This window comes from Cricetulus griseus, chromosome X, assembly GCF_003668045.3.
Source record: "Cricetulus griseus strain 17A/GY chromosome X, alternate assembly CriGri-PICRH-1.0, whole genome shotgun sequence".
In the NCBI taxonomy this organism is placed as follows: Eukaryota; Metazoa; Chordata; class Mammalia; order Rodentia; family Cricetidae; genus Cricetulus; species Cricetulus griseus.
Genome location: NC_048604.1, coordinates 44,287,836 through 44,308,409, shown reverse-complemented (window position 1 = coordinate 44,308,409; position 20,574 = coordinate 44,287,836). Strand labels below are relative to the sequence as shown.

General features: G+C 42.2%; 2 protein-coding genes across 2 annotated transcripts; both read right to left on the bottom strand.

The window, feature by feature from the left end:
- Positions 1-3,249: 3,249 nt before the first annotated feature.
- LOC100766137 (protein BEX2-like) lies at positions 3,250-3,707 on the bottom strand. Its single transcript, XM_035450202.1, has one exon. The coding sequence runs from the start codon at positions 3,705-3,707 to the stop codon at positions 3,321-3,323; it is 387 nt and encodes a 128-aa protein (XP_035306093.1). The 3' UTR covers positions 3,250-3,320.
- A 3,550-nt stretch (positions 3,708-7,257) lies between these two features.
- On the bottom strand, positions 7,258-20,271 carry Nxf3 (nuclear RNA export factor 3). Its single transcript, XM_027432949.2, is given in 23 exon segments — positions 7,258-7,493; positions 7,602-7,662; positions 8,013-8,186; positions 8,689-8,767; positions 9,348-9,390; positions 9,493-9,582; positions 9,584-9,609; positions 9,852-9,916; positions 10,037-10,138; positions 10,283-10,338; positions 10,523-10,591; positions 10,898-10,934; positions 12,408-12,517; positions 12,918-12,967; positions 12,970-12,999; positions 13,172-13,237; positions 13,240-13,270; positions 13,545-13,649; positions 13,746-13,829; positions 15,149-15,219; positions 15,222-15,300; positions 15,477-15,658; positions 20,268-20,271. Coding segments are annotated over 23 exon segments (1,668 nt in total). The 3' UTR covers positions 7,258-7,439.
- Between the last annotated feature and the right edge of the window lie 303 nt (positions 20,272-20,574).

The following is a 20,574-nucleotide window of genomic DNA, read 5'->3' as shown; positions in this document are numbered from 1 at the left end:
TATTTCCTATTCTGTATCTAATTCCAAATATAACATGTAAAACAATGACTTTATGATCCCAGAGATTCTAAGTTAGAATTTCAGGGGGATTTATCTGAGTCCTCTGCCTCAAGGTCTTTTACAAAGTTTTAATCAAGATGGAAACTGAGCCTAGCATTTTACAGCCCATTTTAGGAAGTTCCTCCTCTGGCCAGGTAGTCCTGGAGTATATAAGGGAGTATACCATTGACAGCAAGCTAGTAAGCAGCACTGTTTCATGGCCTGTGCATCAGCTTCTGCCTCCATGTTCCTACCCTGAGTTCATGCTCTGGCTTCCCTCAGGGATGGACTAATAATTTATAAGGTGAAATAAAATTATTTTGACCCCAGTTTATGGTTGGTTGTGGTGTTCTGTTACAGTAATAAAAATTCCTAACTAAGACAGTATTTCCTCAAATATGGATTTACAGTGGAAAGGTTGTGTTGGCATCTTTTCAGATGGTGCTGAAGCAATGATGGTTAAAGATAGAAAAAAATAACGGTGATTGTAATAAGCATATTATTTTTAATCACTGTACGATCCATTAGAAAGAACTTGAAGTTAATTGTAGTTTCTACTTAAGAATAGGGATAAAAGAATGGTGGTGGCACACACCTTTAATCCCAGCACTTGGGAAGCAGAGGCAGGTTGATTTCCATGAGTTCAAGGCCAGCCTGGTCTACACAGTGAGTTCTAGAACAGCCAAGGCTGCATAGAGACCTAGTCTCCAAAAGCAAAATAAAAAACAAAGTAACAAGTTCACTGGTGTAATAAGGGACTTTGAGAGCCCACCCCATGTGAAGGGATGAATTCTCCGCCTGGACACATGGGGGAGGGCCTAGGCCCCGCCCAGGATGATGTGGTAGACTTTGGGGAACCCCCATCGAGTGGGGTGGGGGTAGAATGGGAGTGGGGGGAGGGGTGGGGGGAGAGACGGGAGAGGGAGAAGGGATTGACATGTGAAACAAGCTTGTTCCTAATTTGAGCTAATAAAAAAATTACAAAAAATATGTGTGGGGATAATAAAAATAAACCAGTGTCTTTAATCACTTCTGATTTGTCATTCTAAAAAAAAGAATGGGGATAATAAGTATATACATATCAGTAATCTTTTAGACGTTAACGTGCAGCATAATCACCAAGGATGCTTGTTAAAAATGAAAGTTCTAGATTCTCACTTAGTGAACCTAGGGTGGAACCTTACATACATGTATAAACCCATACTTAAATAGACTCCAAATGATTCTTGTACCAGCAACAGATTAGCATACTGTCAGGAACATTTAGGCATTTCTAAATGAGTTCATTATCCTTTTAGAAATTGCAAGCAATCTCTTCTAGAAAAGGAAGTTATGCATTCATATTTATTTGTTTAGCCAGAAACTGTACTCAGACCAAAAATTAAAAAAAGCTCGACTCAATCATTATTTTTCTCCTTTTGAACATGTCTGCTTCTAGTCAGGAAGAAATCTTAGCATGATCAGCAGATATCGCATCCTTGATTAGGAAATAAGAGGTGTGCCAGACTACTGCAACCTGGACTTAGACACTGCTTAGTAACTAAAGGATATAATATGCAAATAGGGCTCTTGTCTAGTAGGTGAGACTGGGTGAAAACTTGATGAACCATACCCTCATGACCTTGCTTCACTTGTGTGAAAGCAATGTCTCGATTTGTGAAAAATAAATTGCTTGGTTTATCTGTGTGGCTACGAGACTCAGTTTCTGCTAATGAGTATTAAGTGGCCTTGTTTCTTTTATAAAGCAATTAAAAGTAGTGCATTTCTTTTCTCCACCTACAGAGAAAAATAAACCAGCAAGTGTATTGGTCTATATTTCTCACAATAAATTGACTGGATTGAGAAGTGCCTAGAGGATTTCTGAAATAGACCTCTGTTTCTCTGAAGGAAAGACTCACCTCTAAGGAAGACAGCATGATCCCATTAGCTGGGGTCTGGGATGGAACAAAGGCAGAGAAACAGTGATGTCCAATCTCTTCCTTCCCCCACTCCTGGCAACCATGGTGTGAGCTACTCTGTTGAACAATATCCTTCCCACAATGATGGGCTAAAACATTTGCAATTAGAAGCCAAAATAAATATTTTCTCCCTGTGAGTTGTTCATACCAGGCATTTTATAACTTGGGGAAAAAGTATAAGATCATACCTTTTTTTGTTACTGGTTGGGGTCTTGGCAAAGTGTTTCCACATCCCAGGTCTCTTAACCAAATAATTGAAAAAAGGGGGCTCAAAATTTGCTAAAGCAATGTGAATTTTGTTTAAAGCAAAGCAATAGTGTAGGTTATAGAGGGACACATTGTCAAGATGCACAGCAAGCCACATTAACAAGAACACTCAAAGCCCCCATTATATTTCAGGGCTTCCTTTTATGGCATTTAAGAGGTTACTATGGGACATAGTCTGGGTGATTCTCTTACTTTGATTGACAGATTGAGTCATACATTCATATTCCCTAATACTCTTGTCCCGTCCCACAATGCATCCGATTTTAAAAATGTGCATGCCTGGTTTTACATAGGCATGCAATAGTGAATAAGGGGTTATCCTTAAAATTTTACCACAGTATTTAATTTTTTCTTACTGTGCATGTACCCAAAACCAGTCTGAGCCAGAAGGATCAGCCCTTCTCCACACCCACAAAACTCCAGAATTCACTTGAATAGAGATAATATACATGCGATTGTTACCAGGGGTGGCTGGGAAAACACACTATTGTTTGTTCAGAGATGGAAGTGTGTGAAGCATGAAGAATGTGAGGGACTGGAGGGATTCTGGGATTGCTGGGTACACTGTGTAGAGACCAGTGTGCTTACACTGCACACAGGTGAAAGGAATAAGTTGCAAAGTGTATTATTTTGCCATGGGGAGGTGGGCATAACCAAAAACAAATGGGGGCCTCAAGGTACTAAAATGTCTCCTGTTTGTCTACATTACTTTCTCAGAAATGACTCCCAGTATTAATCCTTTCACAATTTAATCCCACCACCACTTTCCCTTTGTTGGGGGATATATAAGAAGCCTTTAAATAATAAATACTAAGATTGCCTTTAAAATCTGCTTTATTAGCTCCACAATATATAGTGAGTATCTTTCCATGCATTAGATAAATTCTGCTAACAAAAAATTTTTAAGACTGAATCAAAAACAGAAGTTTCAATTAGAAGCTAGAGGCAAGTGGAGACCCATGAGGAACAAGTAACATTAAAAATTTTACAACAGTACATCACAAACATGTAAGTCTTGAAAGCAGGGGTCCCCATATTAAGATAAAACTTGAGCGTTCAGGGCATAAGGCAAAACTCATCATGGTGGTCATGGTGAGGGGGGTCAGTGCTAACTGCCCGCAGAGTATGGCTCTGCTGCCTCTCCCTCAGCTTCTCCATGAGGTGTCTCACATCCTCCCCAAGCCTCTCCATGTTCTCATCTCTCATCCTTGCCTGGGGCTCTGCAACCCTATACATCAGGTCCCATCTATAGTGCACGATGGGCTGCCTAACGCGGAGCCGCCTGCGACTTCCCTTAGGCACACGGAAGCGCCCTGCTTCAAAAGGCAGGGTCACCGGCAGCTCCCTTTTGTTAGCATCTTGCGGCTTTTCTTCCTTTTCCTCCTTTTCCTGATGGTCATTTTCCATGTCGAGATTTTTCACGTCTTGATCTTTGGATTCCATATCTCCTGGAAGACAAGGGAATTGTTGAAAAGTTCAGCACCGAGGACAGAGGCCCATTTTCTAATATTGACTTTCTGGAATGTCCATACGTTTACTTTGTTTTTCAAATTTTGTTTTCGAACCTGAAAGGCCCAACACGCCCTCTAGGGGGCCCCCAGTCCCATCCCCTCCCTCCCCACAACCCACCATTTTCCCTGTAGATCTATCTCCAAGGCTTTTGCAGGCATCAAAATGGAGGATGAAGCTGGTGGATGGGGATGGGGGGGGCAGGTGGGCGGTAGAATGAGGGGGATGGGATGGAAGGTGAGAAAGAATGGATGGGAGGGGGTTAACGTTCCAGACTGGGCTTTCCGCACGCTACTCCACCCCCACCCCCACCTCGCTACACACACACACACACACACACACACACACACACACACACACACACACACACACACGCACTCACGCACGCACTCACGCACGCACATATGCACACACACTACCCCTGAACCGACCTGGGCCTATCCCTTGCCACGTAGTCCTCCTCTCAATTGTTGCTGCGAGACGCTCCGGCCGCGACTCTGCTACTAGACCTGCAACAGAGTGGGATGGGAGCGACTCAGCGCAGAGCTCAATATCGCACCCCGCCTCCTCCTGCACCGCAACTGCCATCCTCCTACCCCGCCTCCCACAGCCACCATCAGCCCGTCCCTTTCCCAGCTCTCCAGGACTAGGTCCATTGCTCTCCTCCACAGGCCCACCCGGCCACCGAAGGGCGCCCCTTCCCGGACGCAGCCACTGTTCTCTTTTCCGTGCAGAAAGCCGCGCGGCCGCTGCACGGTCCTACAGAGCGCTCCGGAGCATCCGGAGGCTGTCGTCCTCAGGGCCGCTGCGTGCGGGCCTCTTACCTGCTCCGCTCGCCCAGGGCCCGATGCCAGCCCGCCCTGCGCAGGGAAGCACCGAGCTGGTGGCCAGACACAAGTGACGACTGCACCCAAGGCTGCGTCGCTCTGCAGCCCCAGGTCACGTGAGGGCCCCGCGTCACCGCCAAGCTCGCTCCCCAGCTCAGGAGGCCAGTGCGACAGGAGGCCCCGCCTCCACCTCCCCGCCGCAAGCGAGCATGTCATGCCTCAGCTGTCACTCATCCAGATCCTCGCCAATCTGAAGACCCACAAGTGGCATCACCGTCTGGAGGTTGGACTTCTCCCTTCCCTGTTACCAGGGAGAGTCTGCACCATCCTTCTTGGTTCAGCACCACCACACCCTCACCCAAGCATTCTGCTTTCTCCCTTCTTTACATCTAAATAGATCCTTTCTATTAATTTCTGTTTATTTTCTTTTTAAATATTAATGATTCTCAGCCACAACTGGTGCCTCACTCTTGAAATCCTGGCACTAGGGAGACTGAATTAGGAGAGTCACCACAAATTGGGGCAAGTGTAGACTACATAGGGAATTTCAAATCGGATTGGGCCACAGAATGAGACCGTCTTTCAAAACAACAAATTTTCATGCCTCAATTTTTGAAAAGCAGGAAGTTTGATTTTTTTAACTAAATCTTTGAAAACTGGCACAGTGACAAATAAACAAACAAACAAACAAACAAACAACAAAACCATGCTCACCTGTACTGAATGCAATATATTTATTCCAACTGCCAAAAACTACTTTTAGAACATTCTAGTTTGCTTGAATTTTTCTCTGGAAAAAAAATGTAAAAGCAGAGAATATCCCTCAACACAATCTGTGTTTCTAAAAACATCTAAATGTATCTTAGGAGACAACTCCAGTTGTTAGAGTCCAGCAATTTTAAGTAAGCAATTTTTTCCATTCTGGAACCAAAACCAAGTGTTAAATATTTCTGTTCTGTTTTATCCTTTGATTGCCATCATTTTTAAGTTTAAAAAGGATTTTTCTAGCAACTGAAAATTAATGGCTATTACTATGTATGGCTTTAAGGGAGAAAGCTGTGAGGGTATCCACACGGTTTGAGATATATGAGATAGATTATCTCTGCTCTGAAAAGACACTAGGAAGGTGCTGGTTTCCTACCACCAAATTCCAGAGCCCCTAATTTCTTATGTTCAGGTTCCAAGCAACGTGAAGAAATCACCTTTGGAGACTCTTCTCCAACTCTTCCACAAGTCCTTCCCTGGGAAATTACCTTTTAGCATAGATTAGAGGTCTGTGCCCATACTAGAAACCTCAAAGGTATCCTCAGCATAATGGTACCCGACTGCAGTTTCTCTTCCTTGCCCAAGGCAGGTGGCCCCAGGCAGCCATGTAAGTTTCCTTCACCTGCCTTGTTTATTAGCTCCACAATATATAGTGAGTATCTTTCCATGCATTAGATAAATTCTGCTAACAAAAAATTTTTAAGACTGAATCAAAAACAGAAGTTTCAATTAGAAGCTAGAGGCAAGTGGAGACCCATGAGGAACAAGTAACATTAAAAATTTTACAACAGTACATCACAAACATGTAAGTCTTGAAAGCAGGGGTCCCCATAAGAGAAACCACAGGCCTGCCCGGTTCTATTAGAACCAGGCAGTGGAGGACACATTTTTTTCTTGAAATAATAATCTTTATTTTCCTTTTCTAAATTATCTCAATGTATGTGGCTACTTTTATTCTTTTAGTGGTTGTACATATTTTCATAGGTTTCCTGGATATTGTTGCTTTTATTAAAAATAGAAAATTAATAGTAATTTCCTTACTCTTGCTTCTTTTTGTACCAAGGATTTTTATAATACGACAATTACATATATTGTAATTACTTTTCTTCACAGGTTTTTATGTGTCCTTCCATGTTATATCCTACCAATAATACTGTTTTTAATTTTGAATAAATTTGTATGGCTAATAAAAGAATATTGTTATCTGCATGAAATACTTGATTACTATTTTAGGCAAATAGAACATCAGTACTCATTTTTAACAGGGTTAGAGAGTATGCTCAACAGAGGAAGCTATATAGTATAGAGGAGCAGAATTCTACAGCCTAAGACCTGGTCTAGGACTTCAGTCTCTGCAGCAGTTCTGCCTTAGTGGTACTCATTCTTATAATAATGGTTTGCCTCCAGTGGATTTTGAAGGGATTCACCGTGACTGGCAACATCAATAGTATCTTCTGAGCATGACATAATTACCATAATCTTTCAGCGACTGAGATTGCCTCTATTGGGCCTAGACAAGACTAGGCCTCTCATTAGTTGATCATAGAATGGGGGCCTATCCCTCTCTACCAAACTATTGGCCACTGACAGATTCTAGAGGAAAGACAATCATTGTCTTTAACTGTGTATTGACAGCTGAACCCAATGGACAGTTCTAAACACATGGTCACATAGATGGCCCTGGTTTTACTCACAGAGGCATAACACAAAACAAAAGCCATGAGTGTGAGACACAGACTTATAGGGAAGAGGGAGGGGTAGGAAGGAGATTTGACAGGGGGAAGGGTGAAAGTAACTAGAATATATTACATAAACACAAAATGCTCAACAAATTGAATAAAATTTATAATAAGAGAAAGTATAATAAACAAGGATCCTGAAATATGTGGCAAATGCACAAACAACATCTCCTTTAGATACGTAAGAGTTAGCTTTACAAGATAGGCCTTAGCTTCCAGAAGGTAACTAGATGTCCCAATTCATTTACATGGAAATTACTGTACTAGAACAAAATCACAACAGAGGTTTGAAGAAAGAAGACAGTGGCACCCAGGAATTTCTTCTTGGTATGTTCTTAGGATCCTGGACCTGTCAGTGTGAAGGTATCCTCTGGGATTGTGTCCTTCACCTGGAGGAAGTAAAGGAAGCAATTGGGAGATCAGCCAATACAAGAACACTAGCATCATTTCCAGACCACTTGGCATTTTCTCACTTGGCTTTAATTTCCAAACCTCACCTTGAGCAAAGCAAGGCTTTGTATTGCTTTTCTGTAATCCTACTGCTCATCATTAAGGCACCTGAGATTGAAGATGAACACACACCATCCATTAAAACATAAGAAAAGATACAATGACAATGCAAAGGCATTTCCTGATCTATGGGGCAGAAACATGCCTCTACATATATTTCAAGATAGTCATCGAGATGACACTTGTGCCATAATATGGGCAAATTCCTGAAATTCCAATGTCTCATTAAATGAACAGAGTCGGTGTATTTCAGGGAATTATCAAATAGCTATTTAAAATGGTTAGCCTACTGTTCAGTAAGATAGTGAATGAAATGAAGAAGTGAAACCTGTATGTTTCCAAAACTCATTATCCTAACCATACCTCAAAGTACATCATTGTGCACACACAGCACTCACTTCTGAGACTACTCGACATTCATCCCAGACTGTGTATAGAATGTTTGCACCATCTTCTGTTGATGTTCACAGGAGCCAGACAAATAGCTGGAAGAAGATATGGACAGAGTGATGGAAGCACTGGAAAACCCTTGGATATTCCTCACAAACAGCTTGTCATTGATGATACAAAGACTAGAGGAAAAACATTCCCTGAGATGGATGGGAAAACTGACAAAAAATATACTTCACAACAATTGCCATGCTCTCACTGAGCAGCAACCAGATTTACCCCACATTACTGCTTTGCCCTGCTTTTCCTTCCTGGTTATCTACAATACTCCCAAGAGTGAGCATACCATTGGCGACTGTCTACATCAATAGAATGGCAGGTTTAACTTTAATTCAAGAATTGTTTGATCAACTAAAAGGAGTGGACAGTACAATCAACACTTTTAGAAGACAGTTACAAATGGGCTGTGTGATTTGACCAAATTCTCAGAATAAGTGAGTACTACAACAAGAAAGGGCCTTGAAGTCTGACCCCAAAGTCTATACTGTTAGCCACTACATTAGACTACAATTTGAATCTATCCATTGGCCTTCCATAATATTGGTGATACCCTGAAAGTACACCACTAAATTGTCACACTGCTGGACCGAGGCTAGATGAGAGTGTCCACCCACAGCACAGGACTTACTCTGAAATCTTCCCATATAGGTAGCAATGAAGGTCTGAGTGAAAGCATGGACACATCCTTGAGAGCTGCCCTCCACTTCAAGGACAAAAAACAATAATGCACTGTTAGAGTTGTCAATGTTTTATACCCTCACCAGGGCATTCCCCAGGCAGGGTTTTATACTAAAGGGGGCCAAGAAACAATCCAATTTTAGCCTGGAGTCAGGAGAATGTGGCAGGAATGGAGAGGGCTGGTGACAATGGAAATGATCCACGTCCACTGATGGGTCCCCTACCACATGCTGCAGCCTGTGAAGCGACTCTTCCAATGTTCACTTGGTCTGTTTCACATTTCCCTTACAGGGAGGGGGAGTTTAATAAGGGCCATTGGCAAATGTGGAAATGTAGAGGTTAAGCAACTGGCCCAAAGTCAGAGTAAGGATCTGGAATGAGAGTCACAAAGCCCACAGCTCCTGTGCCCTCCCTCACCCAGACAGGCACAGGCCTCAGTCAGACCAGGATGGTCTGGGGACAGGGTGATGTGGGCAGGAGAGCACAAGGCAGGAAAGGAAGGAAAGGTGTCCAATTGAGGGGGGGGGAGCTGGGGAGTTCTCAGGGGTGCACATCCAGGGCAGGGAGTAGGAAGGGTCTGGAGAGGTGATTCTGCAGACACTCACCTTCCTTGAATAATCCACTAACAGAGAAGCAGAGCATCGAATCCTGAAAGAGAAGAAGGCACAGGCTCAGGGTGCTGCATAAGTTTCTGCTCACCCTCAGCTTTCTGAGTATGTGAGGTGGCCCAAGGAAGTAGCAGGTGCTTACTGTCTGGAAACACATGCCCACCACAAAGGAGGTGAGGTCATGCTGAGTTTTGGACAATGTACGAAGAAAGCAAATAATGTCACATTTTTTTATGCTTCAGCAGCCGTCTCCACATATCTGTAAAGGAGATGAGAGAAAGATAGTGTCCTTGGAGTTGCACATGCTTTTTACACACCCACACAGCTTGTCCTAGTCAGAGTCACATACAAAAGGGTCTAGGAACAAGCAGCTGTTGCTGTGGAGTCAAGAGAGTGTGGCAGAAACGGGGAGGGCAACATCAGGAACCTTAGCCACTGGCATCTGTGATGGCGCCCTCCGTCCCCATTCATCCTGCGCCATCTTACCCACCACACACTTACAAGGATGCTTGAGAACCTTCATATTTCTGCTATACTTGAAGTACTCGCACAAACTGTTCCCAGGAGTAAAGGAGGAAACAGCTGTGGTGGTCCAGCCAGTGAAATGATTCCAAGACATTGCCTGGCTCTGCTGCAGAGCAGGGTGCAGTGCTCTAGGTAAGAGTTTGAGCTGACTGTGGGAGGATGAGTCTGTGGAACTGAAGAGGACGGTCAATGAGAAGCAAGCCTCGGCATGGTAGGCATTGAGGAGTCCCTGCCGATCTCCGTTGTCATAGATGAGGCAATACCTTTTGGGGGAGGGGTGATACAATGGGATAATCACATTTGTTTGGGCCCCAAATGAGAGTTCGAAGTTTCATCAAGTAGAGTTATAATTTTATAGCCTCACTTCCCCCATTGCTCCCCTTTGTCAAGCTCCCAGAGATACTTACTGCTGCAGGGACTGTAGGACCAGAGTCTTTACACTCTCAGATCCAAAGGAACTTCTCTGAAATAAAATCAAACAGAATGTAGGTGTTGGCCAACTTTTTTCATTTTTAAAGATATTTTTCATATATTATTTGTATTATTTTTATTTTAAACCAATCTTTTCTCACTTTACATACCAATCCCAGTTCCCACTCTCTCTCCTCCTCCCATTTTTATACACAAATTAAAACCTCTCTCCTCACTTTGCAACTTGGTAAGCTATTGTTGTCTTCAAGGCCACAGAGACTTGGTTTGGGTGATTCCCGCCCATCCTGTGGGAGGGAAGAAATGCAGGGCGGGCAGGTGATGCTGGATGATGAAGGAAAGAGATGCATTTACAGAATGGGGGAGATCAGAGGTCAGGTGTGAAAGGGGCCTTGGAAATGTCACTGGTAGAAGTGCAGTTGCGATCATGACTGCCTTTGGCAAGTTCCCCTGTGAATCTGAATCATTTCTTCCTATTTCTTTGAGGTGGAAGGGACAAGCCCAAAGAGTTTAACTTAAGCAAAACTTTCATAGCAGGTTGGATGCAGTGCCAGCCCCAGTTAGAGAAACTGATAATCAAAGAATGCACTTACCAGGTTTAATAACTTGGGGAATAAATCCAGAATTGAACTAAAATAAGAAATGTAGGTGTATTAATACTGTATTAATTAATACTGTATTAAGAATTATGCAGTGTATATGTGTATACAAACATTGCCTGGCATCCCATTAATGTATGTTAGATAGCATGTCTGGATAATACATTAACTTGCAATGTATTTATCCATCTGTTGACACATAAATGCAGGAACACAAATAAAAACCATACAAAAATAATTGAAAGTGAAAATACCCTCCATCTGAAACACATAGAAGAAAGAGGGTTGTCTTTCCCCACTTATCTCCTCCGTCTTCTTCCTATTGGGTTGCTCCTACACTCACTGCTCTAATCCCTTTCTTCATGCTCACAAAAAGCCACATTGCAGGAGCCCAGCTCCAAGGACTCCTTTCCCCTCCTCATAGTCCCCATGGGAGGCTCTGCAGGGAGCAAGGCATGGGATGGGATTCCAGGACTCTGTCACCTTGTTAGTGCCCAATATTCTAGAGATCGTGGGACAAGAGGGTAAGAGGGGCATGGCTCAGGGCTCAGTTAAGAGGAAGGCATGGGGATGGTAATGGAAAGGGAGTGAACGTAGGTGAGGTAGATGTGGGGGAGATATAGAGGGTAGAGGCAAAGGAGAAAAAGCAAGCCACACAACAGAAATGAAAGATGCTCTGTTCTGGCCTGGTGCTAAAGGTCAGGTGTCACAGGTAGTAGAGGAGAAAAAGGCTCTTCTGCAGCAGTCCTTTACTTTCTCTTCTCCAGACTGTTCCCAGAACCCAAAGCAAGAATGAAAGCAAAGACTTTACATCATTAGGTACTGTTGAATGCAGGCTTGTATTTCCCTATGCTGGGCTCACTCTGGGAACAATGAACCTCTCTGAGGGAAGGAGACATTCCCCAGAAGCACCTATCTCTTGTGGTCACTATGTTCTCTCCTGGGGGTCCCTCTCTATCTGTATGTGTCTGAGTAGAGGTCTAATCCAAGGAATCAACTTGCTTATCTCAGGCTATGCAAGGATTGTCTTTTGCGTTTGGTAAGATTATGAGCAAAATAGGTAGTTGGTAGATGAGGAAGATCACAGTGATTGAAGACTCTGGTTCTTCAATGTCCCTCTTGCTCCAGGAAGCCCTTTGCTCCCTGGCATTTTCCCACTTCTAGAGCTTTAGTTCAGGGAACCCATGTTTCTTTCCAAGGAGAAATAAGCCCAGAGTAAGTAATGTTAGCATGATCCCAAACCGCTGTCCTCATTCTGGGGTAACAGGGCAGTCTGGGGCAGATGAAGGGACTTTATAATAGTAAGAAAAAAGATAGTGGAGGAGTCCAGTGCCATCTTTCGGGGGCACAGGAGTGCAGGCTGGAGGACAGAGCTCACACATAGGAATCACATCCCAGATTACATGGACGGAGGGGAAGTTCAGAAGGATACAGACAGAGGGAAGGGTAAGGTCTGTGGTCCTCTCAAAGGGCCAGAGCTGCTCCTCTTGAAGATACAACTGACTTTATGTTACTGGACTTATCCTGGACGGTAGTACTCAGAGAGCTTTTGTCTGCACGTATCTCTTCCGGATCCGTGTCTTGCCCCTTGACTATCTCCCCTGCAGATTTCACCTGCAAGTATGCGAATAAATACATGTATCAAGACAAGAGAAGATGAAGATTCCTGAACCCCCAGCTCTTTGCCTTGCTCCCTTATCAGCAAATCCACTTCCCTGACTTTTGTCAACACTCTGATGACTACTACAACTTTCTCTCAAGAGAAATATCTCGGTATTATGCCTCATCTCATTTGTAGAGATATTCAGATTGTCAACAGTAGGGGTCATTGCCATAGTATCAATCAAGCCAAACAGCTGATAGGATTTGTTGTAACTCTGGTTCAAGGGCAAAAGCTATGGTGATGGAAAAAATAGAGTGAAATGATACAACATGGAATACTTGAGACAAATCTAAGTATTAGCTGATCTCTACCAAACTTACTCTCAAAACAGCATCAAGTGTAATACATTACCTGGGTCATGTCCTCTTCATGGGTGTCCGGGGAAGGAACCATGTACCTTTCAATGCCAAGTCAGAAGGATGGGTTGTCAAATCTTCAGGAAGCAAGAACAGAGAATCAGAAGACTAAGAGGCAGCCAGATTATAGAGAGCTGATACAGAGGAGTTGCCAGCACCAAGCCCTCCTCAATTTACAATATCTATATTTCCACCCCAGCCAGCCCCCTCTTCCCTCATTTCCTCTAGACTTACTATGGTCAGTCATGCCTTGGTCAAAGGGGAGTCTCTGTGTATTAAGAACTTGCTGAGAAGTGGCACCCCATTGGTTCATAGCAGAATCACAGATGGAGTTCTGTGACCCTAAGGCTGCAGTTATAAAAGGGACAACAAATAGGGAGAAAGACATAGGTCCAGCTGTGGGTATATAAACTGTCTTCAGTCTACATTACCTTTATTTGATCCATCTTTTCTGACTTCAGCTCTGTCACCGAGTGGGGTTCATCACAGGGGCTGATGAAGATTGATATCTGCAGTGAACACATACGAGTCTATGTTGACACTGAGAACTGAGAAGCCTCTGGATCATAAAAGATATTGACCCTGGCTTATAGTTTGTCATAGTCACACTCTTGACACATACCTTATTATTAGACTCATGCCAGATCTTGTCGCTGCTATTTTTCAGTTCAAAAGCAATGCTGGAATTATCAACAAAAAACTGAGCCTGCATCTTCTCATAGTGGAACTGCATGAATAAGGGTGAGAGAAATAGAGTATGGGCAATAGAATATGGGTTAATAGAGCACTGGTGTCTCTTGTCTTCTATCATGTCCTTTCTTACCTCCACTGGAGTGAAAGGAATACTTCACTGGTTCTGAATCAAATTCAACAGCCACTTCTCTTCATATTTTATGCCAAAGGGAATCTGGGATCAAACACAAATAAAGGACTGGAGAAAAGATTCGCACATTGGAACTTAAAGTCAGACTTAATCAGACAAAAGTTTTCAGCACATAGCATACTACATGAGTTCATTTACACAAAAATCTAGAAAATGGCCGGGTGTTAGTGGTGCATGCCTTTAGTCTCAGCACTCGGGAGGCAGAGGCAGGCCGATCTCTGTGAGTTCGAGGCCAGGCTGGTCTCCAGAGCGAGTGCCAGGATAGGCTCCAAAGCTACACAGAGAAAGCCTGTCTCGAAAAACAAAACAAAACAAATCTAGAAAGTGTGAACAAATCTATTGTGGTAGAAAACTAACCAAGAGTTGCATTAAAAATAATATGGAGAAAGAATGGAAGAGAACAATTATAAGGGAAGACAAGGATGCTGGATGTGTTTGACAGACATGTTGACTGCGATGATGGTTTCACATATGTGCAGCCAAGTATTCTTAAATTGCATACCTTAAATGCATGTAATTTATTATCTGTTAATTTTACTTAAAGAAAGCCATAAAATGGAAAGACTCAAGTATTTTTGCTTTTAATCTTTAAAGCAATTTCTTTTTTGTTTGTTTATTTTTTCTGAGACACGGTTTGTCTCTAGATTTGGAGCCTGTCCTGAAACTCGATCTGTAGACCAGGCCGGCCTCAAACTCACAGAGATCCGCCTGACTCTGCCTCACAAGTGCTGGGATTAAAGGTGTGCGCCACCATTGCCTGGCTGTTTTTGAAGCAATTTATAAAAATGTGACAAATTTTATTATTTCTTTTATATCACTTGTGGATTTCCTGACTCTTCTGTCCTTTCATGTAGGTGGTTTCCTTTGATAATGAACTCCAAACATATAAATGATCTTTTTAAAAATGTTAATGAATTTACTTTTTAACATTTCTCTAATTTTTGATATTACAATATAATTTCATTTATAAAACCATAATGAGAGATCTTACCTATGACAGACCTAGCTTTCTTCTTTAATAAGGACCCCAAAGACACTTCAACAACAACCTCCTCCAACACACACATACAGTTTTAGCAAAACTGAGGCATCTAGTATGGAGCTTTTAAATCTTCTTAGCATTGATTTCTTCCTTTGCTTATACTCAACCCCCTGACTTAACCCTAAAACCAACCTGTTCTCTTTATATTGCCTCTTTGATTTTCTCCTTAATTAATCCAGCACGTGGACTCCTGTGTCAACTCCCCTGCACCAAGAAAAGCACCAATGACTACACAAGTCCAACACAACTCCTCCTGACCACCTTCTTTTGAGTATTAGATCCATTTTGCTGGGGTACTTACTATGACCTTGAACCAATTCTTTGAGGTATCATCTTGCTTGTCCCTCTCAATTTTTCTCTCTGGAGGTTTTGGCCCTCCTTCCCTTTAACATGCACTTGGTTTCGTTTATGTAAATTGATTCTCTGATGATGGATGGAATACCATATGGAGTGCTGTTGGGAAATTGAGTAAAAGTAGTTTACATATACTTAGAAATTCTCCAAAAGACCATTTGCTCCACTTATACCAAGGCTACAAAAAAGATTGCTCAACCACTTGGAGATATAAATGGCATATTTAAGGACAGTGTTATGCATTTCACTAGCTGATGTATTTCAGGCATGATGACTGGTCTCTTATATCTTCTTTGAGTATACATGGGAGAATTACTCATTACTGGCTTTATGTCTTGCTGCTGGTAGAATGATATATGCATTGTGTCACTGATGTATTTATTAGAGTTGAGAAATCTTCGGAAAATACCCTGACATCTCACTCTCCTTTGAAAAGGGTTAGTTTTGGAACTGTGTCCTTAAATTAAAATCAGTACATCAACATATAATATAAAAAAATCCTGGAAAAATATAATGGCAAATCAAGTTGTTAGTTGTTATAATCCCCCCAATATCTGTAAAGAGTGTGAAAAATATTGAAAGACTTCAATGTGCTTCCACCTCTTTGGAGATGACAGGCAAGATGGGAGGCAGTGAGCACTCACAGCTAAGAAGAAAACAAACACAGTGGTAAAAGTTTAGGATCAGTAATTGGTCTGTGATGTTACTAACCATCTTGTCCTTCTCAGGCTGAGTGATCTGAGACAAATTATGTTTCATGCCTCAGTCTTGACTCTCTTCTGTTTGAAGAATAATAAAAATTATCCTGGAAACTTTTTTTATGGTTCATGGATCACAGGCAAATTCCCTGCCTGAAAGAAGAACTAGACAAATGATACATAAAGCAGAACAAAAATACAGATTGTACCTTGCTCAAATATTATCCTGAAGACTAGTGAAAGGGACGAAGTTAAAGGAAATATGGTAAGCATATCTAATACATCTTAGTTGAGAAGTTTCCAAATTAAATAAAAACAGTAATACAATAGAAAAAAGTGTACATTGAGAAAAAGAGATGTCTCAGCAGTTTAGAGAATTTGTTGCTCTTGTGATGCATGGGATTTCAGTTCCCAGCACCCACATGGTGGCTCACATGAAGTTACATGTATATGTAACTTCTGTTCCAGGGGATCTGATGTGTTCCCTTGGTTTCCTAAAGTACCAGGCGCACATATAGTGCACATGTGTACATGCAAGCAAAACACTCATACACATAACATAAATAAATCTTAAAAAGTTAAACTAAGACAAAAAACAGACTGTGAGATGGCTCAACAGGTAAAGGGCTTGCCACTTAGTCTGACCACTGGAGTTCAATCCCCTAGACCACATTGTGGATGAAGAGAACAGCTTTCCTCAAGTTTCCTGTTGTCCTTTGACCTCCAAACATTCTCCCACACAATACACTGAATGAGAGAATGAATGGATGGATGAATGAATGACTGTTACAAAACAGAAACATCCCTTTGGGGATCTGGCAGCACACACTTATAATACCAGCCCCTAAGAGGCAGAGAAAAGAAGATTGCCCTAAGTTCAAGGTCGAGCTGATGTGCATATAATCATCTATACAGTAATGTCAATGGCACTGATAAATTTTGTAGGCAAATCTGAGTATTCATATAGATGTAGTATTCATATTTCACACACAATGATAGTGCATGATAAATCAGATGAGGGTGAATAGGATCATAACGTTGCAGGGTTCATGTATTGTTTGAGGACAGGTAAAAATAAATGTATGCTGGATGGTGATGAGACACACCTTTAATCCCAGCACTTGGGAGGCAGAGACAGGTGGATCTCTGTGAGTTTGAGGATAGCCTGATATACAGAGTGAGTTCCAGGACAGCCAAAGCTACACAGAGAAACCCTGTCATGAAAACCAAAAAAAGAATAAAAATAATTGTATAACAAATATTATATTTGTAACAAATTAAACCTATGATTTAATTAAAAGTAGGTTAAACATGGACCCCAGTCTGATGTCTGGGAGGCCAACTTGGGACTGATTCAGACCTCTGAATGTGGATGTCAATGAGGAGGCCTCGGCACTCTGTGGGGACCCTGGTAGTGGATCAGTATTTATCCCTGGCATAAGAAGGGATTTTGGGAGCCCATACCAAATGGAGGGATGCTCTCTCAGGCTGGACACATGGGGGAGGGCCTAGGCCCTGTCCATGATGATATGACAGACTTTGGGGAACCCCTATGGAGGGCCTTCTCCCTGGGGAGCAGAAGGGGGATGAGGTGGGAGGCTGGTGGGGGGTTGGGGGGAGAGGAGAGGGATTGACATCTGAAGCAGGCTTGTTTCTAATTTGAACTATTAAAAATAATCTCTTGGAAAAAAGCAGGTTAAATATTCCAAATTGAAGGGCAGACAGAGCCTTATTACATAAAACTTCCACTAGCCAGGTATAGTGAGTGGAACATGTCTGAAAGTCACCACTTGGGAGGCAGAGGCAGGAGGATCAGGAAGCCTAGCTTTTGCTACTTCAGGAGTTCCAGGCCAGACTGGCCTACGTAATGAGACCCTGTGTGAGAACAAGTAAAAGAAAGGATTCTGTCAAATGTTCTTTTAAACTCATGAACTTTAATTATACATAAAAGTTTTAAATAAAAAAGGCAACATATTCTCACTTATATGAGGAAGCTTAAAAGGCTGAGCTCATAGAAGCAGAGAGTAGGATGTAATTGCCAGAGATGAGAAACTATGAAAGGTGAGGTGAATAAAGAATAATTCATGTGTACAAGGTGGGATGCCCATTACAATGGGAGGAGTAACTCCTAATATTCTTTTCTTAAGATTTGTGTATGTGCAGAATCAACTAACCTGGGCTCAAAGGGGCTCACAGACACTGAACTGACAATCATGGAGCCTGCATGGGGCTGAGTTAGGTCCTCTGCATATGTGTTATGATGGCTAGCTTGGTGTTCTTGTGAGACTCCTAAAAGTGGGAGTGGGGGCTGTCTCTGACTCTTTTGCCTGTTTTGGGGACCATTTTCCTCTACTAAGTCACCTCTTATAGCCTTCATATGAGGGTTTGTACCTAGTCTTATTGTAACTTGTCATGCCATGATTGGTTGCTATCCCTGGGAGGCCTGTCCTTTTCTAAAGGGAAGCAGAGAGTGGGGGTTGCGGAGAAGGACTGGAAGGGGAGGAGGAAAGAGTAACAGTGGTTAGGATGTAATATAGAAGAGAAGAATGATTTTTTAAAAAATTTAAAAAAGAATTTGCCTGAGGCCATATTTACAAAAAGAAAAGGTGTGTGTGTGTGTGTGTGTGTGTGTGTGTGTGTGTGTGTGTGTGTGTGTATCTGTCTGTCTACATGACCATATGCACATATGTATGTGCAGGCACTTCCATGCACACAGAGATGCCTGAAAATAGCACTGGATCCCTTAGGGTTGAAGTTACAGTTGTTTGCAAATAGCCTGTATTGCTTAATGAATGTTAGGGCTGAAGCACAATTTTCCATGATCACTCATCAAGTGTTCATAACCACCAAGCCACCTCTCCACAGTCAATTTTTAATGTTCTACTATACAGCAGAGTAGCTATAGCTAGTAATAATTATATATTCAATATTTTTAAATAACAAAATCCATTATCATTTTGTACTACCTAACTGCAGGTTTGTATTGGAAATAGAAAAAGTACATTTTAAAGAAAAACATTATATGGGACAGGGATGTAGTTCCGTTGATAAAGTGCCTTCCTCACGTGCATAAGACTGTAAGTTCCTCGGCCAGCCCTGCATAGACTAGGGCTGATGGCACTTGTTTGTAAGCCCAGCATTCAAAGTGGAGGCAGAAGAGTCAGAAGTTCAAGGTCATTCTTGTATACATAAAAAGCTCAAGATGAGCTGAGGCTACATGAGACACTGTAGCAAGTAGGAGAAGGGAAGTGGGAGGAATGAAATAGTAAAAGAAAGGACATCTTATGCTGACAAGTGGTTCAATTAAACAAGAAGATGGTATTAAAGTCTGCTTGTGCGTGCATATCTTAATATAAAGAAAGAAAGCTGACTGGGGGTAAAAATAAGTGGACAAATACACAATTTGGGAGAAAATCAATGTTAAATAACAGATAAGTCTATCAGACTATAGTTCATCTGCATAAGGAAGATTTAGACAATTTGAAAATCAAAGCAGGCATGGTATCACATGCCTGTAGTCCTAGACACTTGGGAGGCTAACACAAAAGGATCACTTTAGCCAAGAGTTCAAGGACAGCCTGAGATGTCATTTATGTACATAGGCATACATATGTAAAATCTGATTTTACATATTATATGTACATAGATAACAAATGAATTTAATTATGGAACCCTACACACATGGAACACATCCCAGAATAAATAGTTCATACAATAGGAGAGACTTCTGTATACATAATGTGAGGTTCTGAATGACTAGAGTAGACTCAATACTAATGGTTTCTTCCTTGTTTTTCTTCTAACACTAGTAAGAATCCAAAGAATATTAATTTCCACCAAGAATATTAATTTCTGCCGGGTGTTGGTAGCACACGCCTTTAATCCCAGCACTCAGGAGGCAGAGGCAGGCGGATCTCTGGGAGTTCAAGGCCAGCCTGGTCTCCAGAGCGAGTGCCAGGATAGGCTCCAAAGATACACAGAGAAACCCTGTCTCAAAAAACCAAAAACAAAAAAATGAATATGAATTTCCACTCTAGGTCATATTTCCTATTTCTCAAATCCTAGACCTGAGATGGACTGAAGCTTGGATATTTCTTCTCAACAGGGATGGAGGGTGGAGGGGTGGAGGGGTTTCACTTCAGCTTCACAAGAAGGGAGACTTTCCATGAAGAAGCATAACAATCTCCTCAGTACTTATTTGACCCTTATCTTCTGGTGAGTGGAAACTAAACAGCTTGAGGGGCCTTGCCACCCCACCTCCACCCTGTTCCTAAAGAGGTCGCCGAAGAGCCATATGGTAAGAGGAAAGGGCAATATCACCCCTGCCCTAAGAAAACCTGGGCAAACACCTCATGGTGATCAACTCACCCATGGTAAGTCCTTAAGTACCTTGTCACAAATGTCCTTACTGTGTTCTTCTGAGGAGAATCTGTGTGGTCTAGAGCTGAAAAACTGAGGAAAGCTGCTGAGAAAGATGACAGCAGGCTCCAAACATCAGCTACAAGATGGAAGTCCTTATAAAAAGTTTCTTCCAGTAGAGCATAAAGAGGAGGTTCCTGGGCTTAGGCAGTGTAGACCAACTTCCTGTTCTTACTGCCTTCTAGGGTTTCTATCCATCAAACACCCTGGGAGCCACTTCAAATTGAGTCACTGATACACCTGAAGCCAACTAGAG